Source organism: Dermacentor albipictus, chromosome 2 (genome assembly GCF_038994185.2).
Source record: "Dermacentor albipictus isolate Rhodes 1998 colony chromosome 2, USDA_Dalb.pri_finalv2, whole genome shotgun sequence".
In the NCBI taxonomy this organism is placed as follows: domain Eukaryota; kingdom Metazoa; phylum Arthropoda; class Arachnida; order Ixodida; family Ixodidae; genus Dermacentor; species Dermacentor albipictus.
The window spans coordinates 55,723,666-55,746,233 of NC_091822.1; the positions used below are offsets into that span (position 1 = coordinate 55,723,666).

General features: G+C 43.1%; 1 protein-coding gene and 1 long non-coding RNA gene across 2 annotated transcripts in view; one reads left to right on the forward strand and one right to left on the reverse strand.

Annotated features, from left to right (window-relative positions):
- The first annotated feature begins 236 nt into the window (after positions 1-236).
- LOC139055703 (uncharacterized) lies at positions 237-1,265 on the forward strand. The gene is made up of 2 exons (XM_070533236.1): positions 237-628; positions 873-1,265. Exons 1-2 carry the CDS (start codon positions 350-352, stop codon positions 1,263-1,265), a joined length of 672 nt encoding a protein of 223 aa, XP_070389337.1. The 5' UTR covers positions 237-349.
- Positions 1,266-1,553: 288 nt separating this feature from the next.
- LOC135901823 (uncharacterized) overlaps positions 1,554-22,568 on the reverse strand; it is a 102,217-nt gene continuing 81,202 nt past the window's right edge. Inside the window, exons 2-3 of the long non-coding RNA XR_010564277.1 lie at positions 5,173-5,277; positions 1,554-4,603 (exon numbers count right to left, since the gene is read on the reverse strand). This is a non-coding gene — a long non-coding RNA (uncharacterized lncRNA). The remainder of the gene's footprint in view (positions 4,604-5,172; positions 5,278-22,568) is intronic.

The window sequence follows — 22,568 nt, forward strand, 5'->3', positions numbered from 1 at the left end:
CTGGAGGTGCCGTCTATGTGAAGCCGAGGCCGAAGAGGTGTGTTGCCTCCGCCGGGGGGCCTTAAAGGTCCAAACACCCAGCATCGGCTCAACCTCCAGGATCCCCTTTTCCCCAGACACGGCTAAGCCGCGCACGGCTACACGCGGGAGGGTCCAACCCTCATGTGCTCGGGTCCGTGGTGTCGCAACGCACCAAACGCCTGCTGACGCAGACGCCCCTGCGGGGTTGTGTCGGGTGCCATGTTTGTGGTTGTGCTTGTGCAAACGCTCTTGTTACTGACGCTTTCAACAATTCGTTCGCGACAAAAAGCTGCTGTGTACGTCTCACTCGGCGCGACTCCAGTGTAACATGCAACTCCACGATTACGCAAAGTCGCTGCCTGACCCTGAGTGCAGCAGATATATCATCGAAATTGTGAAATGTGGCGGAGATGACCCGTTGGCGCTGTCCGACAACCACTTTACGAACAATGTTGGTTTTTATCGAAGTGTGAATCGTGCAGACATCAGCAACTATCTAGTCCACGGGACGAGCTTCGTGATACGGGAGCAGCTAAAGCGCTATAAATCCCTGGAGGCTCATAATTACGTCCCCTGTGGTCTCGTGGAGCTATCAAGAGTGAGCGAGTGAGAGCCACCAGTTCGTGATGGCAACGTCGTCGTCGTTGGAAAGGTAGGCTGTACTTATATAATGTACCACATGTCAGCGGCTTGGGGCATTTTTTCAGTCTTCCAGAAATATAGCGATGGAGCAAGCAATGGATGTGGCGGCCAGTCCATCATACTTGTCTCTAGATCGCCGATGGAGTTGCTGACATGTTGTTCGTGCTTCATACACCTGAATTCGTGTTCACAGTGTCTAATTGCATAAGCTAACCACTGACGTATCTTTTCTCACTGTGCAGGTCCGCCACTTTCAGGCGTTCAGAGATAAGCCGCTGCTGCCGTTGCTGTTGATTAGAGCTGACGGGGAAGTTTTGTGCGTGCACTGTATGTGCATGGCTGGCCTCAGGGAGGCGTGCTCACACGTTGGAGCAGTGCTCTTTTATATGGAGGCTGTTGTGACACGCCAGGATGGTCGATCATGCACAGATGGGCAAAATGCATGGCTACTGCCTCATCTCGTCAGTCTGGAATGCCGACCGGTGGCAGAGATGGACTTCGCATCTTTCGCAACGAAAAACGCCGCCTGGACGACGCTGAGGCTGCCCCCCGCGACCCACCAAGTGTTGAAATGCCCAAGCCGAGAGAGGACGAGATGTTAAAGTTTTTCTCGTCATTGAGTAAATGTGAGGGTAGGCCTGCACTTCTCTCGCTTGCCCAAAAATTTGCTGACCCCTACATTCCCTTGGGCTTGAAGTACCCTAAGCTCCACCTCTGCAATCTGCAAAGAAAGCAGTGCCCAATTTCCTTGGAGGATGTACAGGCAGAATGCCGTAATGTCTTGGAGGACCTCTCAATTGAGCCTGATGCAAGTTTCTTCATCTCTTTGTAGCTTGCTTACAGCCAAACCTTGCTAAAGAAACAAATTGTGCAAGTTGTTATTGTTGTAATGTGCCGTGCAGCGCAGCAGTGCGTCAGCATCTGTTCACAATTATAATTAATTTATGCTAAATCTGCATATGCTGCCTGGGCACTTCAAATGTATGCAATATTGTCATGAATCCACAACATCCTTACAGCACTACAGCAGAACTAAAAAGCAATCAAAAGGATAAACATTTCTGCTTGTTTGAACATGAATCGCAATTTCCTGCAGGTGTTGTTGCATTGATCGAGAAGCACACAAAGGCCCAATCTGCATCCGAGAAGTGGAATTCATTTCAGACTGGACGCATCACAGCTTCAAATGCAGGAGCGGTATTTGCAACATCATTGACCAAGCCTTCAAAGAGCCTGCTGAAGAGACTGCTGTCCGGTGGAATGCAAATTCCACAGTGCAGCAACTCAATGGGGAAAGAAGAAGCTGCTGGGAGGGCAACTTACATAGAGGCAATGCAGGCAAAGCACCATCTAGGCTTTAAATGCGAAATGTGTGGCCTGCACGTAAGCATAGAACGACCATTGTTCCTGCAACTCCTGATGGCCTTGTACATTGCAATTGTTGTGGAGATGGCCTTCTGGAGATAAAATGTCCATACTCTGCAAAAGATGCACTTATTTGCAAAACTCCAGAGCAGCAACGATGTTATCGTGTAGTTGATGGCAATGACGCAAAGCTATTGAACAACCATCATTACTTCAAGCAAGTAATGATGCAGATGTCTGTCTGCAAAAGAAACTACTGTGATCTTGTAGTATGGACATAGAATTATATTTTTATTGAAAGAGTAATGTTTGATAAGGAGTTCTGCAATGAAATTGTGGATAAGTGTGCATTGTATTTTGAACGAGTTCTCCTGCCTTAACTTTGTTTCCGTTATTCGACCACTGCTGTTGAAGTAGTACAGGAGCAAAGTGCAGGCAGTCAGTATGATAAATATTGCCACTGTCAGCAGCCAGAATATGGAGACATGATTGGGTGTGATCGGAAGCATTGCAGTCAATAATAGTTTCACTTCCAGTGCGTTAATTTGAAGAGGGCACCTAAATCGCAAAAATGGTTTTGTAATGACTGCAAGGAGTCGTAAAAAAAGTACTGTACATTTGCTATATGCTTTGCACTATAGACACGTCAGTCAAATGGTACAACAGAGTCGCACAGGTTGGTAAGTGCGGCACACACAAATACAACCTTGTCAAGTGCGCTCACTTTCATGCCGTTAAATACCTTTGGCTCCAAAAATTCAGTAGGAAGAGTGCTTTTGGGAATGGAGTACTTGTTCCTGACTAACCCAATAACTCTTTCAACATGAATCCTAACATTTACTAGCCTACGTGTTGCCTCAACAGAGTATGCAGCAAGCTGTGGCTTCCCTTTGGTGAAGGCTGGGATTTCCTGCTTCGCTCCACACATGCACACGGAATCAGAGATAAAGAAACCCCAGCCAGCCAGCACAGAGTCGCCAGGTAGCAGGTTGCTAAGAATGCCACACGATTCTGTCAGCATTTATGTCACTGGTGCGTCCATCCCACCCTCTTTATGTGTGCGTGATTACACCTTGCGGAGCGATGCCAATTAAGTACTCCACGGTGTTCGCATGCTTGTACGTAGACCATGTTAATGATCTAAGTTCCATGGCTGAAGATCTGTCCACAAAGACTTCAAAACAATCAAGAATCACTGCTACTTTCTTGCCAAATGTTTCTTGAAATGCCATTGGCATTGTTCTTTGAAGATCTTCACATTCTGGCCATTTGATTAGACTGCTGAGCCTGACATAAGCAGCATCAAGCCGCTTTTCTACTGTCCTCGTTATGGTTGACTGGTGAATGCCAAACCTGTAAGATAAACTGCCAAGTGTGACTGAAGCTAATGCAATAAAGTTCGCCAGCACAACATGGCTATTGCATGCTCACCTGTGCAGTTCTGCGTAGCGCACGAAGCTTAATGTTACAAATGAATATAGTTATGGCTGTTGCCCAGAATACAGAATAAAATACCTGTATGCAAGATCTTGTAACACGTTGTTAAGAGGAAGCTTTAGCTCGGGCCCAACTCCGACGCGGCCTATTCAAATACATGTAAAACGCAAAAACGTTTTTATGAGATAACCCCTGGACCAATTTTGATGAAATTTGTTGCATTTGAAAGAGAAAGTTAAATTCTAGTGACTGTTGGAAGCGGAATTTCGATTTAGGGCTTTAATTTCCTTAAAACGATTTTCAAATATTTGACCGTTTGAGAAAAATAGAAGCACGAAGTTTACAAATTCATAGCTCTGCATCAAGAAACGATATCGCGGTTCTGTAAACGGCATCCATTAGATCATTCAAAGCGGACAAATTCAATATGTCATTTTACATCTTACGTGGATTTGTTACGTTGGTTACAACGGTTTTGCAAAAGTTGTATTTCCCTATGATTAAATTTTTTTTATATTCATGTGTAACATATCAATTTTGTCCGCTTTAGATGTGCTATCAGATACAATTCACAGAATTGCGATATCATTTTTTCTTGTTGAGTTACAGAGTTGTAAACTTCATAGTTTCGTTTTCTGAAAATTTGCAATTTTTGTCAATTTTTTATAAAATATTGACGGCCTAACTAAAAACTTTGAAACCAACAGTCACTAGATTTTAAGTTTGTCTTTTAAATGCAACAAACCTCGTCAAATTTGGTGCAGTGGTTGCCGAGAAAAACGAGTTCCCTTTTTACATGTATTTAGATGGGAGCGCCCGAGCTAAAGCTTCCTCTTAAGCCATAACTTCATTAGGAAAACGGCTATTTCCTGAAATTTACTCGGGTGGTTTCGTAATGTATGCCTTACATGAGGCTCAACTAGGCTGTAAACAGCCTCCAAAACTGCATAATTTGGCAGCCCTGTGTAAAACACAACCATGTCTGGGTTGCTGCGGAACACATCTCTCTCTCCAGGGGCTGCCTTTGCCAGGCGACTGCGTGCACTATCCAGGTCATGCTGAAGGTGGTGGTTTTTTTCCTCCAGTGAAGAGGTGTGGGCTGACAGCAGGTCAGCTGTCACTTCTTTGTCCATCATGCCTGCATGATAAATTGAATGTGTGATGGCCATATGAAGAAAAAGCACTGGTGTCAACACAATGTATAATGATGTTACTTGTTTCAGCACCTTTACATGAGGATTTTTATTATTCTAATAAAGTAGGACCTTGAATCTGCCTGTCAGACTGAACTGTGTTATACAATTAGCTTTCAGTGCAAAAGGATGCGCATCCCTAATTTTAGCGCCCATAATGGTCATATTGTACTGCACATAACAAACCTACACCAACAATAAGCAAGACAAGAACAAGATGAAAGCTGGAGCCAATGTGTCGACACGTTGCCTTGAAGAAAAGTCCACTTATCGAAATGGCCCCTGCTTTCATCTTGTTTTGTTTATCATCTTGAATTTCTATTCCCTGTGTTTTTCCCACACCAACAATATAATTTTTGTTAAATATTCAAAATATTTCCAGCTTAAAGGATTGTGTTTTAAACAAGTAGACTAAAGACTTTACGTCTGTTCACACCACTTCGGCCAAAATCAGAAATAAAATGCAAGAAAACAGGATTTGCAAGCCGCAGAAACAAAACTGTGCGATACTTGCATCCAGAAGCTTAGTTATTCTGCAGATCCGCTTGCAGGTGGCACTGAGCTGTGGCTGCATTGTCTTTTAAAACTGGACATTCCAAGGAAGAAGGCTCCTTGGGAGCTGCAAAAAGGAAAGCAGGCAGAAAGGAAACAAACTAGTAAAAAAAAGCAGTATTCAGTGTAACTGAGGTGTAACTAACGCAGGTCTGAACAAATGGTTTCTCCGTTTGCAAATTAGTTCCTGTCAACAGCTTCAAATGTTGTATTTAATCAGCTGTGAGAATTCATAGACAAAAGTTCAAATGTCCTTGCACACTGAAGCCTAAATGGGAAAATGCCATGCTCCAGAGCTCCATACTCGCTTAAGTACGAATGCATAAAAGTTAACTTACATGCATGGCCTACAAGGTGTTCCATTGCCCCCGGCACCTTCCCCCCCCCTTTTTTTATTTTGTGCACTGCAGTAAATGCATGCTGGCTTGTGTATATTAAACTACACAGACGCAGTGCACAAGGTTCAATAATGGACAGCTTAGGGTTGGTCCAGTGCAATATGCAAATTAAAGTAGAAGAATGTAATTGAAGTGACGCCTTCATACAAGGCTCAAAAAACAAGGGACAGGAACATCGCCTGCGATAGGTGGTGGCTAAGGGTGCTAGTATCGGACTTGTCGGTCGGGACTAGTTGAATTCCTAGGGAATAAGTCTGAGTGGCATTCACAGTGAGTGCAAGCCGAGTAGAACTGGCAGTAGGGGAACAACGGCATGCTCAAAAAATATTCTTCAGTCTTTGACCCTGGACTTTGGACAAGGGCCTCCTGTGCGCATAGAGGTGAACGCGGCAGCTCCGCCGCGATTTCTGAAGCCAAGACAAGTACTGTTTGCATTGAGACCGAAGGTCAAAGAAGCACTGGACAGGTTGGCGAGCCAAGGCATTTTTCAGCCTGTACGGCACTTGCAGTGGGCAACACCTGTTGTTCCAGATGTAAAAAAAGATGGATCGATAAGGATATATGGGGACTACAAGAGCAGTCAATCGTGTAGTGCAGTGGAAAACGTATCCTCTGCCGACACCAGAGCAGCTGTTTGACAGGCTGGCAGGTTGCTTGAAGTTTTCAAGGCTAGACCTCGGACAAGCGTATCAACAGAAGACTGTTGATGAAGAAACAGCTGGCTTGTTGACGGTTACAACGCATCAGGGACTGTTCCGTGTAACCCGTCTTCAATTTGGCGTGGCAGTAGCAGTGGATATTTTTCAGAGGTACATGGAAGAACTACTGCACGGAATTGATGGTGTTCTTGGATGACATCTTGATTGGTGGAAGGGATGAGGCACAGCACCATGCTCGTTTGCAAGAGGTGCTCAAAAGAATCCATGAAAACGGTCTGTGACTGAAATTTGACAAATGTCAATTTTGTGTTGAGGAAGTGTGTTACTTGGGATTCAGTGTGAACTCTGCAGGTGTGCAGCCGACAAGACACAGTGCATGCTATTCACGAGGCCTCGGAGCCGACATGCAAAAAGGAACTTCAAGCCTTTTGGGAGCTCTGAACTTTTACAAGTTTCTTCAAGGAGCAGCTCATGCCTTAGAGCCACTGTACCGGTTGTTGGACAAGGGTCGCGAGTGGCGTTGGACGGGAGCCAAGGCGGACGCATTTCACCAGGTGAAAGATCTGCTGCAGTCATCACATGTTCTTGTGCACTATGATGTCAGCAGGCCCCTCGTGCTGGCCTGTGACGCGTCCCTGTATGGACTGAGTGCTGTGTTGAGTCATGTGGGTGAAGATGACAGCGAGAGACCAGTTGCATATGCATCGAGAACTATGAGCGTGGCAGAACGGAATTATGCCCAAACAGACCAAGAAGCGCTCACCATCGGCTTTGACATAGAGAAGTACCATCAGTTTCTGTACGGGACGCATTTAAAAATTGTGATGGACCACAAACCTCTCTAAGGACTGTTGCACCATGCCAAGCCCATTCCCCAGGTGCTATCACCACGGATGCTGCGTTGGACTCTCATGTTTTCAGCATATGACTATGAAATTGAGTATCGACCAGTGGAGAAGCTTTCCAATGCTGACGCATTCAGTCATTTACCACCGAGGGCCAGTAAGGCGAAGGAAGAGAAGCAGCGTCTTTGGGAAGTAGGAATGCTGGAAATAGCGCCTGAAGTAACATGGAACTCTAGGAAGGTGGCAAGATTTACGTGAAAGGACAAGCTGTTGGCTAGAGTCTGCAATTGGGTGCAGCATGGGTGGCCAGAGGGCAAGCTACCAGAAGAGTTTGCAGCATTTGTGAGCCGCAAGCATGAACTGTTGGTGTACCAAGGTTGTTTGCTGTGGGGCAGTCGTGTGGTCATTCCGGAGCCAGCTCGACCATATGTCATAGACATTCTTCACACAGCTAATCCAGGAATTGTCAAGATGAAGGGGCTCGCCAGAGGAGCCGTGTGGTACCCAAGAATTGAGAGATGTTGAGCAGAAAGTGAGGGACTGTGCACATTGTCAGGAATCTAGGTCTGCACCAGCAGCTGCAAAAATTCACCTTTGGGAATTCACCAAGCGTCCTTGGACAAGACTACACATCGAATTTGCTGCGCCGTTCCAAGGCAACGTCGTTCTCATTGTGGTGGACTCTCGCTCAAAGTGGTTGGAAGTGTGCAGAATTACTTCCATGTTGGCAGCTGCAGTTTGTGAGAAGCTTCGTTTTCTTTTTGCTACCCATGGCATTCCAGAAATTTGTTTCGGATAATGGAACTGCATTTTGTTTGGAGGAGTTCAGAGACTTCATGTGCCGAAATCTAATTCGACATGTGACCGTCGCCCCATATCACCCTTCTTCGAATGGTCAAGCAGAACGGATGGTGCACAAAACCAAGGAAGTACTCAAGTGCATGGTTGGAGGCAATATCGAAACACATCTGGCTATGTTTTTAATGACCCAGCATATCCTGCCTCATGCTACAACAGGCAAGAGCCCAGCCGAATCGCTAATGGGCAGGAAACCTTCAACTGTGTTAGAGCGTCTGCATCCTGACCTGCAGTCAGGTGTGGAGCAGAAACAAGAGCAGGTGATGCAGTGCCGTAACCAGGCAGTGCAACTGTTTGACGTGGGGGATCGAGTGTTTGTGCGCAACTATCTCTATGGGCCCAAGTGGTTGCCGAGCATTGTGGATTCTGTCACTGGACCAATGTCATACTTGGTCGTCACCAAGGATGGACGTCAATGGAGACGTCATGTTAATCAACCCAGAAGTCGTTCTGCCAGCTACGCATTGGACAGTTCTACTTCTGGAATGTGCAAAGAGGAGGAACCATTAGTTGCTTCCCCTGCAGAGTGTTCCAAACTTGGCATTCCTTCAAACCAAGAGAACCCTGGAAGACGGGACCAAGGAGAAATACAAGAGGAGGCTACAACGCCCAATACCGAACCTGGTCCTTGTGGTGAGGACAGTGAAGTGAGTGCATCCCTTCAAATCGAGCGACCACAGCGCCAACGCAGCCACCTGCGTATCTGAAGGACTTTGTGACGTAGGGGGGAGGAATGTTATAGCGAGACAATCTTAGGGCCAAGCAACCCTGTGCTACCATGTGTCACGTGACGGCGGCTTTCCCGCCAGTCTGTACCCTATCTCCGGCAATAAAGGATGTAAGAACCCGGTAAGGAAAAAATTAAAGGGCCCTTCATCAGGCTAGGGAATGCAAACACACAAGCCTGGTGTGTAGATCACACACTTATTGTGTTTGTGAAGTATCAGAACACTGCATGCTGCAAAAAACAGCTAAAATTTGAATTTAAAGCTTGTATGCCCTTCCTTTCAAGGGAGCCCCACTTTTTGCCAGAGAATGAAAGTCACAGGCTTAAACGTCTCTACACCAGAGGCACTGCCTGCAATGTTGCAGACTATAACACATGACTTCGGTAAATCATTTGATGCAGAACGTGCAAAAAATGTAATTGTAAGTGCGGGGCACTGCAATAATGGAAGAGAAAGTAATAATAAAGGACGTGATAGTTGTAATGAAAACGCAACATCTCCTCAACTTAGTTGTAAGAGGAGACAGAAGGAATGTATATTTGGTAGAAGCTTTCGAATTCAAGGGAGTCAGGATGTGGAGCTGTTAATGCAGATGCAGATTCAGATTTAGGTGTCAGGTTCAAGTAATCAATAGTTTGTTCCTCTTCCCTATGCTACATAGAATTTGGCTGACTCTGCACACTGGCTAGCTTGTCATGCTGCTTGGTATCAGTAGTGTTTGCTATTGTGCTGGAATTGGCTGGTGCATATTTCATTTAAAAGGGAAAATATTCTTTTAAGCCAAGTCAGGTTTTCAAGCAATTTCAAATACCTTGCTGCTGCAGCTCACATGTCTAAATATAATTTCGAAGGGCTGTAATTATTACCAGCATCACAAATGGCCTTGTTGCAATATGCTTGAAGTTATTTATTTAGCACAGCTTAGTGAAGTGACTGATTCTTTCATTGAGGACCTCTGTTAATGTACAAATCAGAAACAGTTGCTGCAGGAAAGCATGATTGCTATGCACTGCACGAGCCCCGACACCAGCTGCTCAACTGCATCTGACAATGCTGGCCCCACTGATGAGCTTGGTCTCAGGTAAGAGCTGGTATTTCATAGAAAAAGCACAGAAAGGCCTTTTGTCATTCACTGCAGCTAAAAGGAGTTACTACTTTATGAACTTAACAGTAACAATCCTTTTCAGTGATGGCTCCTCCATCATGAAGGTGCATGTGCCACTACACAAGCTGTTCAACTATTTAGACTTCAAATTCCCATCATTTGGCCCGTACAAAGAGGTCCTACAGGGGAAAGAGCCCATGGGGGGCCGCCGGTGAGGCGGGCAATCATTAACCGCCTTTTTCAAGCGTGTTTCGAGATAGTATGGCAAGCAGCGCTTTTGCATTAACCTAATGTCTGGTCCCATGTTGTGTCAACATAGATAGAATTTGGCCTCTAGCTCCACCTGACCGCAGTGATTGCAATCACACTGGTCCCCAAGGTTGATGACTGGTGGACTCTTTTATTGAATTCTTAGTTCGAAGCACCTGGTACCAAATAATTTCTTTATAAGTCTTAATGGTATCCATCTAGGGTGACTGAATTTGGCAGTAAACCAGTTGTACCACTAAATAAAAAAATAATTTAACTAGGTTAATGCTGATAGAAAGCACAGCTATTTCAGGTGGTAGACCGTTTGTGGCAAGCTTCTTGCAGTGCTGCTGAGACTGCTGTCGCAGTACTGCTGCCTTCTTTTTTTCCTGGAACAAGCGAAAACAGGCTCCCATCATAACACTGATTAGGGCACTCATCTTCGGTGTCAAGGCAGGCAGTTTGAATCAGTACTAATGCCTTACGTCTATTTTTCTTTCTTTCCTGCTTTTGCGCAAGCGGCATATTACACCAAAAAATGCAACTTCTCATGCAGTGCTTTAGTGGTGAATCGAGATATAAGAACTTATGTTTATAAACTGGAAGAGCTGTTGATCTTACGATAGTGTGATATTGCACACATGTATACTCTCTATTAGGAGAAGTTCTGAGAGCGATAGCTTCCACATTTGACCTCAGGATAGTTTTCACACATTTCTCCGCAATCTTCTAGTGGTTTTGGTTGTACTAAAACGTCCCACAGCTTCCTCCAGGCTCTTCTTGCCTTTCTTTAGTTTTAGGATATGTGGTAAACAAAGATTATATAAATGCTTTTTTTTAGTCATAAAAACTACTAAACTTCTTTGTATCATGCTGTGCAATAGTGCAAAATATTCAACTGGTTCTTACTAGATGCAGCGGTTTATTAGCGGATTCCCAGGTGGAACTGCTTACTTAGTGCAGGGAATCGGCTAATAAACCAGTTGAACTGGTAAGCGATTTAAATCTGAGTGCCCAACTCATATTGCAATACCAACCGTCTCAAGGCCCATTGCAAAATGCAGTAATCACGTAGCCGAACAAGCTGTAGGCAACTACAGTGAAAATATTCTTTGACATTGCAATGAACACAAGGCAGTCCACAGCACAAGTGAATGAAAGGCTTTTGAACACAGTGCTATGCTCAAAATTTTGTTCTGTACTAGACTATCAGGAAATCGATTGCAAATTTATGTAACCTGCAGGGTGAACTGAAGCACATGCTACTGCAGGCAGTATTCAGGGTGTTTCAGCAAGCACTTACAAACATCTTTAAAGGTTGCCTGTGGCAGAGAGCACAATTCTAGTTCATGAGCTGGTCTACTCAGAGGTGGAGATTGCAAAAAAAATTGAAAAGCATAATCGACTAATTAACAACATTCACTAATTAACTACTGTCTTAACAAAACAGGCATTCATGTATTTACATTACATTCATGTAAACATGTATGTTTTATGTATTCAAGCACAAAAGTTACAGATTAGGCATTTCAGTTTTTTTTTTTTTTTTCATGCCCACCTCTTCGAGTAGACCAGCTCACGAACTAGAATTGTGCTATCTGCCACAGGCAACCTTTAAAGATGTTTGTGTTTGCTGAAGCACCCTGAATACTGCCTGCAGTGGCATTCCAATAGCAACAAAAAAGTGCAGAGCCAAGATAAACAGAAGCACTTATTCTCAGGCTGGTTGGTTCATAACTGAAAAGCAAAATAACTTCACAATAAACCCACACAAGAAGGAACATATAAAGCGCCACTGATGTGATCACTGATGCCTTTCACTGCATTAAAAAAATTACTAGACATCCGGCGTAGTCATTACAAATACGCCAGCCTAGCTTCTTTGGCTCTTGCTAATGAAGAAATTTAGTTTCTAGATGTATATTTCCAGATGTCCGAATTTCTGATATCGTGTCTTAGCTTAAGTGCAGTAAAGTCATTCCGGTTCTTAAAAAAAGGTGACAGCACATTAATACACAACTACCGCCCTATTTGTATTTTACTTTTTTTCGGCAAAGTTCTGGAGAAATTAATCGCATTGCGTCTAACCAAATATCTCACTAAGTTTAATATTTTCTCTTCATGCCGATTTGGCTTTCGTAATGGATACTCCACAGATTTGGTACTCATACATCTAACTGACCAATTTTAAAAAATAATTGACGATGGTGTATTTGCAGGTTCAGTTTTCATTGATCCAACAAAGGCGTTCGACTGCGTAAACCATATCATCCTTTTTGCTAAGCTTGAGACTATTGGCGTTCGTGGTCCTGCACTCTCACTATTAAAAGGTTACTTATCAAACAGAGTTCAGATAGTGTCTGTCTAATGTCTATTCCAGAGAACAAACCACTAACATTGGCATCCCTCAAGGATCCATCTTGGGACCATTGCTGTTTTTTTATTTATATCAATGACCTACCTAACTGTTTGTCGCCTACTAAGTGCATTCTGTACGCTGATGATAAGAACAAGTAACTTCTTATTAACAAGCTAAATACTGATCTAGAAAATGTTTTAAGTTGGTGTAATGCTAACTTATTATCTATTAATGCCTCCAAGACTAAATTTGTGGTATTTTCCTCACATCAACAACATTCCGCATCCTCCCCTTCTTTAACTTTTGGCTCACACTCTACCTCTCCCAGTCCATGCTCATCTTTTCTTGGTATTTCTCTTGACTGCAGCTTGATATATAAAGATCACATTTCTCACATCAAAAAGAAAATAGCATACAGTATTCGCGTTTTCATTGAAACTTGTCCCTACTTTACACATAATACATTAATCTCGCTATGCCACTCATTCATTCACTCTCGTATTAACTACGGCATAATATGCTGGGGTAACATTTGTAACACTCACTTGGCATCCCTCCAGGTAATTCAGAACCAATCCACAAGAATTATTACAAGCAGTTCATGCTTTGCAAATGGAAAATCCCTACTACATGAAAACATCCTAACCATTTCAGAACTCACGAAATATAATCTAGGGATTTTATTCTACAAATATATGACCAAGGAACTACCATCAATCTGCTTCTCACCTTGTGACCTGATAGCTCATAGTCACACTAGATTTGCACTCAATAATAATTTCCGTCTACCTAAAGTGCGAACTAACTATGGTAAGCAGACTGTGGAATTTTCCTCGATATCGCTTCGGGATACTCTACCACCTATATAATCAAGAATGCAAAAAATTTATACAGATTTAATAGAAAACTAATCATTCATAATAAATACTTACTGAAATTGTCCATTTATTAAATTTTATTGTTTCTTTTATATTGTCATGCTGTTAACAAGTGTTCTTATTACTCATATGCTATAAACATGTTTCGACATTACTCTTAGCTCTCATCTGTACTACTGTTGCTTTAAACATTGTATAACATCATAAGTGTCTTAACAGGAGGTCCTGACCTCCTTATGTATACTACGCACATGTAATTATCTGTATTTTTACTAATAAATAAATTATGAATTAAAAATTATGAATATTTGGGAGGCTGTTGTGTGCATTGCCTAGTCCAAGTGCTGCTTGTGTGGGCGTAGTTTTTATAGATGTGTTAATGCTACTGCAGTCAGCTGCATATTAATGTGCCTATACTGTTGTGAATAAAATAAGTTGGAGGGTGGCATCTTTTTGGTTCCACGTATTCTTACACTACAATGCAATATCACACATAAGTTCTGCTTCTGCAAGGTGACTGCAGGTAGAACAGCCTCGCTGCCTTAAAATGTTATAATGTAGATGACAGAGTAGTAATTGAACAAGCCAGATAGCCCCATCAGTCACAAATTAAACTAGCATGAATTACTTGTGCAAATTAATTATTGGTTGCAAGCACTACTAGAAAGAACAAAAATTTCACAGTTGCTACAGAAACATCTCCTGTCACACCTACCGTCAAACACTGTAGTGCATTCTCCAAAGCAACCTTCGGTAGCGATAGATTTTCCTCAGAAGTATAATGGAGGTACTTAAGGTAAGAACGTTCAATTTACCTTAAGTTTAATTTTTATTATCTATTCCTTGCCACAACTGCACAGATATGGCAAAAATAAGTCGTGTCTACAAATGTGTACACCGTGACTGAAGGGGATAGGTTGCATGCTCTTAACAGAGGGTGTAGTGCACCTGCATCCTGCACTTTTATAAACAGCTTACTGCATTACCTATGTGCGTATGTTGAAATGCTTGCGTTCATGAATGTAGGAAACTGAAGTTGCGTGGTGTATTTCCCGAGTTCCTTTAAAATGTTACCTTTTGTCCTACATGAATCTTTTTTTTTTTTGCTTGGACATAAAGTGGTTTGCAGGTTGGCCTATGTTGAGTCAGGGGCTGATAATCAATTATCATTTCTTTCAACCATTTAGAATATACCTAAGAAATAATCATTGCGTCAATTGGCTTTCTGAAGATTCTTTACAACTTTGAGTGCTTTCCCGAGATGTTTTCATGCCGTATTGATAACACAAACATATTGATACATCTCTTCTGTATAGGTATCCTTCTAAGGAGCTTTATTGCACTGCTGTGGAGCAACTAATTCAAGAATATCCACACTTGCGTGGCAATGTGAAGAAAGGCAGCGGCATGGTGAGTGTAAAACTTCCCATCTTTCCCTTCTCATTTTAGTATATAGGTGCCACATTGAGGTCTTATGCAGTGGTTCTCACAGCTGGATTGATGTGGTGTGGCGGAGCTCATTGCAGGGTCTTATAATCAGGCAAGGGCAACAAGAAGGAAGATGCACAGTTTACTAATAAATGCAATGATGAGATGAGGATAGGCATTAATGATTCACTGTTTATGAAACTAGGAAGCCTAATTCAGGAACCTTGAATAATATGCAACTTCGCTCAAGCACCTCAAATAGCCGAGTCTTTATGTAATATGCAACAAACTCAGATTATATCAAGAAAATGGATAGAATATATCCAAATCCGGAAAACTCATGTTACGAAGTTCAATTCTCTGGTGGTGTGCTGATACCATACAGCAGTAAAAGCTTCATGGGGTTCTCAGTTACGTATCCTGTGTGCACTTACACAAGTAAAAGAAGGAAGATCCAACAGAATGAAATGGCAGAAACAGAACTAGTACTTGAAATTTTTTTGATGCACAGTAACATTATTATTTTTTTTTTAAACATAACAGGTGTTTCAGCGAGCACTTTCAAAAACTTTTGAAGGTTGCCTGTGGCAGACAGCACAATTCTAGTTCATGAGCCGGTTTACTTAAAGAGGCGGACAGTCCTTGCACAAAAATTGAAATGCATAATTGACTAATTAAAAAAATAACTATGCAAGTTTTTGACTCATTAATTACCTTATGACCCATATTGCAGTTTACAAATTCTAGCCGTGGAATTCGCAAGGCGGATTCAGTTGGAAAGGATTCTCAGGATTACACACTTTCAAGATATTAATTCCCGAACTTTGTGGAGAAATGCATTGGCATTCGAATTACTTTCATGCTTTGATGCATACGACGACGTTTCGTGGGGAGAGTAACTGGAACACCAATGCATTTCTCCGCAACGTTCAGGAATTAATATATTGAAACTGGTGTCATCCTGAGAATTTGTTCCAAGTGGATCCGCCTTGCGAACTGCGTGGCTAAATTTGTAAATTACGATACGGGCCACAAGGTAATTAGTTAAAAACGTAATTAGTGAATGTATGTTAACTTGTCAATTATGGATTTCAATTTTTTTTGCAAGTAATGTCTGCAAATAGACTAGCTCATGAACTAGAATTGTGCTAGCTGCCACAGGCAACCTCTAAAAATTTTTGAAAGTATTTGCGGAAACACCCTGTTATATACGCTAGGCAGGAAAGGGATGCAAAGAGCAGGCTGGCAACTACCACTGGAAGGAACACAACACCTGCCTACTCTTCAGAAAGCAGGAGACAGCAACATAGAAATGGAAGATAGGGAAAAGGCGATGGAAGAGATTAGAAAGAGAAAGATGACACATCTCAAAGAATTAGGTAGAACACACACAATACCGGTCACACACAGTAGGGCCGGTCACTGCAGTTCGCGCCGCTAAATATTGTTGAAATAGAAAAGATGGTGTCGGACTTACTGTCACTCGAAAACAGAAATCGGCTACAAATGTGAACCTAAGATAGATTCTTTTTTAAAAGTAAGAGTGTGATGCACCTGATCGCGCCGAAACGCACAACCACTGGGGTACAAATATTTGTTGAGTGTCGTACATTGCAGGCCAAGAAGGTGACAGTCTCTCACAAGCGACGTGCATTGCGCAATAGAACCAGGACACCTCAATATCAAAGGAAATGATGGACTGACCACACATCCTTGTCAGTACAAACGTTCGCACATGTTCACATAGCCAACCCTTAGCTTGAGTAGTTGTGCTCTAGTGCGACGAGACAAGCCTTGATTGCAAACATGGGGTGGGAGCACTCCATTTGCGAAACGTTGGGCTGGATGCTGCTTGAGTAGGTGTTGAAAAATCAGCAGACGAGTGTCATCATGTTCGCACATTTCAGGGCAGGCACAGCCATTATGAGCGCAAGTGAAGCCAGCCGAACAGCCTCATTATTTCTGGCGATCTCTATGCGTGAAGGTATCCGTTGGGCAACGAGAGACACGTCATATAAGACAATTTTGTTGGCAGAGTCAGTAATGCTGCGCACAACTAGACAGTCAATCTGACTGTGTTGTAATCTGCTAAGGGCAGCGTGAGAGTCCGTAAAGATAGCAATCTTTACACTTTCACAAGTAAAACAACCAAGATCCAACAGAATGAAAAGGTATAAATTGAAGTACCTCTAAAAGAATTTGTTTGTGATGCACAGTAACAGGCAACGGGCTTTTGTTATAAGTATGCATACATATTTCTTTAGCCAACTGGAATTCATGTGCGCCGTTTTATGCACTAAAGTAACGAAAGTTGTCTTTTATGCATCTTTGTTCAAATAATTTACAGGAATCATGGAAAGTTGCACTTAAGAACAAGCTTAAGAACAGAAAGGAGGGGGTGAACGTGTCCATGGAAATGCAAGCCATTTGGCCCAGAGCTACCGCAAGAGTCCCAGGGAGCCAGTGGTGGAGGTGGCAAACAAGAAGCTGTGCCGCCTCTCTGTTGGTGTTTGTTTATTATTTTTGTTTTGTTTTGAATACCCCTCTGAAAAATGCAGCTTAAGTGTTGTCAGTGGTGCAAATCTTTTGGCTGTTTCTTGTTTCACTTATATTATTCTTTTAACTATCAAAGTTTCGTCACTGAGGTGCTGGTTTTACATATTGCAGGACAATAATGAACTCATCGTTTATAGGGAGACCCTGGAGTCACGGCAAACATAATGAGTGGCTACAGGAAAATTTTGCTACAGCTGATGCAGAATATTTGCGGCCATGTCTGCTCGCAAGAGCCAAGGAACAGCACGAGTGTCTTCGGCAAATCACGTTGTCGTAGACGCTCCAGCAGTATCCCTTCCTAGCAACAGAAGACTCGGTATGCTTATATTCAACATTTTTATGCCATTTATGCTAATCATAATGGTCTCTGTTTTCAGCTGCTGATGGAGTTCAATATATTGTTCAAAAGAACAATAGTCGGCAGCATTGAGCACAGTTGCAGCCGCCTGTGCAGCATCATTCTGGACCACGGGAAACAGGGCGAGGTTGTGCGATTCTCTGCCATGGCTTCTGGTAATTTAATGTGTCCCTATTTTTTATAGATTTTCATTGTTGACAAAACTGCTGCTACTCCTTTCAGGGATCAACCATTTCTGTATATACATGAGTTACTATATACTAATATCTTTTTCACAATTATTTTTATTCACCTGAGCTAAAAATACTCGGAGCAAGTAACTTCTTTACTATTTCACATGCAGGCAGCTGCAAAAGGCTTTTTTTAAGCTGTAGAGGACTAACTACTATGAGAGAGCATGCCGAGTTTGTAGGAGCCTGCTTAATGCGACTTCATGTTATGGTTCTGATTGGTACCTGTCTTCTAAAGATGTATTTCTGGCACCACATTGCATTTCCTAATTAAAAATTTAAAATCTGGACAGTTACTAATATTCAGACTGGATTCCTGAACACTAACAATGAGCTGTTTTCTTTGTAATATGCTGTCTAAAGTGCCCTTGAGATGGCCAGGAATGTTCACTACACTGCATGGGCACACTTTCCAATATGAAACAGGTTTGCAATAATGTAACAGCATTGCTAACTGTTACGTTAAAAGTTGGTAGCACAAACTACAACTTGGATAACATTTTTGCGTAAGCAGATGGAGATAAAATGGAGACATAGACGTGCTGCTTGCATCTACCTTTTGCCCGTATGCTTGCGCAAGAACATTATAGAAGTTTGCACACCAACACGCCCAGCACAGAGGAGGGCTACAGAAACGACAAGATGTGTGCCGTCCCTTTATAGCTCTATGCATGAAGTAACATTGCCTCGATAAGTGCATAGCTCTAGCTAATTTCTTTCTTTGTATAAAATGTATGTACAGTTCATAAGTCAGTTTTGCTAGTAAAACAGTATTGAAGTGCATTCCCTCACTGTTTGCAGAAAATGGTATGCTTGGCATCCTCAACTTCATTGTAGGCCACTGCAATGAATCACTTATGCTATCTTGACAGAGGTAAATGCTTCAAGACAGAAGAGATATTAACATATACAATAGCTAGAAAATTCATGTAGCTTTATTAAATGATGCTTCTACAACACCGAAAAAACAACTCTTACTGTGAAAATTGGCTTGATAAGCCCGATAACTTGCAAAAACAAAACTGGTGTCGCCACTACCACCTTATAATTCCTGCACCAGCTCGCTGTGGTATCACGGAATTTTACAGTGTCTGTTCGGGTCTAGTTAATGTTCTATTGGCCAATATTGATTAATTCTGTTCTAAAGGAGTCAAAGAATAAGCTTAGTTGAAGTATGACTCCACACTGGCGTGCTGGCACTGCGTCATAATTCAAAAATGAAAGTTAAACTTTCATTTTATCTTCTATTAATCAGCTTATTGCCACAATGTTCATGAGTACAAAGTCCTGAAAGATTGTTTTATCAGTCAAATGATTTAGTCTCCTTTTAGTGTATCTGTAATGGACCTCTAGCAACAAAATGTGTGTTAGTATGCTATTGGCATTCTCAGTGGGGGGCAAGAGCACCAGCAGTGTGCTCAATGGTTCTGTACCAATTGATAATTTGAAGGATGTTCTGTGCCACTATTGTTAGGCCAACGTGGCTCTGTGTTAATCACAGAGCCACGTTGTATTATACAAAACTTAATGGCGCAGAAATAGGTAAGAAGCTATTTTTATGTCTTTATCATGGACTTCTCACATTACACTTTGTCATAAAGCATTCATTTTAGAGTAACTGCGGAGAGTAAGGTGGTTTGGTATTCAGACATGCCTGCTGTGTGTAAACAGTGCTAGATGAATAATACAATATCACCATAAATGCTGACTAGCAGCATGAAGGGGATTGAGGGCAGCTAGAAATGTACATCCTTGTAGATGTATTTTAGCATACAGCATGAAGCATATGGCATCTATCGCAACCGCATGCCTAGAAACAGACAAGTGCAACACGCTCATTTACCTTTTGGACTATCTAAGAAGCACTACAAGTTTTGGGCAACGAAATTGAAATCTGGCTTATACCCATTAATACCGCAATACAGTTCTACAACATGTTCCTCTTCTGTGGAAAAAGGGCTGCATACGTTTTCTTTGTGCACAGGGGGAGTGGTATCAGTTTATGGCTGTTTCCACATATATATTTTCAGCCATTTGTGTATTGGCAATCGCCACTTTTCTCATCAAAACTCTGGCAAAGTTCAATGACCTGACAAACAGTGCCTGGGTTTTTGGACAGCAGCATATGAAAGGCATCGTCGGAAATGCCCTTCATGATGTGACGTACCTTGTCCGCCTCTGCCATCGTTGGGTTGACACGCGAGCAGAGGTCGACGATGTCCTCTATGTAGCTGCTGAACGTTTCACCAGTTTTCTGGGATCGCCTTTGCAGGCGCTGTTCAGCTCAAAGTTTGCTTATGCCAGGGTGGCCAAAAACTTCTGCAATGCCAGTTTTGAAGCTAGCCCATGTGCAGAGATCGGCTTCGCAGTTTTTGAACCACAGCTTGGCGACGCCCGATAAATAGAAGATCGCGTTGCCGAGCTTGAGGGGATCGTCCCATTTGTTGGTGTTGCTGGCGCATTCATACGATTCCAGCCAACCTTCGTCTTTCTCATCGGTGCTGCTGAAGATATCAGGATCCCGCTGACGCTGGGCACCGGGTCACCGGGGCTGGAGTAACAGGTAGGGATGTCTGGCTGGGGTCGTCAGGCATGATGGATGGCAGAGTTCAGGTGCGTAATTCCAGGTTGGGGGAAAACCACAGCAGCTCCACCAGACACTAATATGAATACAGTACAAGAGAGCAGCAGGCAGCGTGTCTCAACCAGAGCAGCTCAGGCAATCTCGAGCTTGCGCCTCCCGGATGACTGGCGAAGTGGCTGCAGCGCCTGGCATTCCTCTGTGACCTGTGACTACCAGCATTTAATTTTTCTGTCAAGCCCAAGCCTTGTTTTACAGGTGCGTGCATGCGCCCGTGGTTCGACAATTGGCTATTTGCTAACTGCAACGGCTTACTGTACGTGGTTAGGCTTCTGCAGGGCCGCATTGCAAGTCTGCGTTGTTTCGAGGTTTTCTCTTTGGGCACGGCATAGGTGCAGTTAACTAAGTGCAAATGTCACATTGCAGCCTGCTTAGCGACGAAAATGCTAATGCGCTCTCTGTCATGCAGAGAAATAGACTACATTTGTTTCCTACAACCGGAGCCAGTGCCACGCTGTAATTTACACGACCGTGGCTTTCTGGATGCGGAGGCAATGGACAGGGATGAGTTTTATCGCTTGTTTCACTTTCGGAAGGTTGACTTGACGGACTTTGCATCGGCTCTGATAATTCCCGAAGAAGTCGTCAGTGCCCAGCGCGTCCGGGTTCCAGGCAACGAGGTGCGCTGTATGGCACTTCGACGCCGACGCCTGGCCCACCGCAACCGTTTGTGCAAGTTGGAGCTCCTGTTTAACATGCACAGCTCTGTGCTGTCGAGCGTCCTGTGTTCAGTGCTAGCTCACATCGAGCACTACTTCGCCACCTGCTGGCTGACATGACTACACACAAGTGTTTAAACTTGCTCACCCTCGAGAAATTCTACAAGGTGAGTCGGACTAGTATAACTCCTTCAAGCGCGAATCATGATGGACTGCCGCTACATGTCACATTTAAGCAACTTTATTTGAAGGCACCGGACACTCCATAAACAGACGTGCAGTAATATGTCGGTTTGTGCATTGCCTAACGATTCATCGTGATTAGTCTATCTATTGTGCAGTCAGCAAGGTTGCTTTTCTACGTAACATTCAACAGCTCGAAGTACATGCACATGTTACGAGAAATGAAAAGTTCTGTCGAGCACGGCATGTCGGACACGCTATCCGGTACCTTGGTCTCACGGGCACTCGATCGAAATCGAACCCAGTCTGGATCGAAATTCTCGAGCGAGATTCGCTTTTTTGCATTACCCGCTGGATGGAGCCAGTCACGATCGAAAAACTGGTAGTGCCTTCGGCAGAATGGGTGCCTGTAGCAATATGCAGCACGCAGAAGGTAAAGAATACAGAGGGCTCATTACACCCAAAGTTCGATGCATGTTGCTTTTTATTTGCTACCACTGGACCCAATGGGTAAAACAAATGGCGTACACAAATGTGCACACCATGCGTGAAGGAAAAAAACTGAAGCTTAATTTTCTTGAGGACCTAGCTCAAATAAGTCAGTTAAGCTGTTTCACCATGTCTGCTTGCATTTTTAACACATCAGAGAAGATGTACGTCAAAATGTGCTACTTGCACATTAGAAAAATTGGGGAGGGAGGGAAGGGAGAGGACTATGTTAGCATTGCAAGTGAGGAACTCACTTTGACAAAGTATGCTCACTTTACCACCTTTAACTTCTGTGCAATAACATAACTTCTATGCAACAACATATCTTTTCAACTTTTCTCCTGTGCTCAATTTTCAGCTGTTATTCTTTTTCTCAGCCTATCCATGCAAACGGTGCTCTGCTTGATAATTACTGGGCCTTCATAGATGAGACAGCACATCAAATTTGTCACCCAACGGTGGACCAGCAAGAACACTATTCAGGGCACAAGAGGCACCACATGCAAAAATGCCAAGCTGTGATGTGCCCAAATGGCATAGTTTGCCAACTGGATGGGCCTTTCAAGGGGCGACGTCATGAAGCGGGTAAGTACGTGTGATCTAAAAGCTCGAGAAACTGTGTGCATGTAGTTGCAGATGTAACTGAACATCTGCGTTAATTTACGTCCGGTGTGCTTTCGGACATTGGTAGCAAATTTGCCAATCTTTTTATTTACATTATGGCAAAGTACCTGC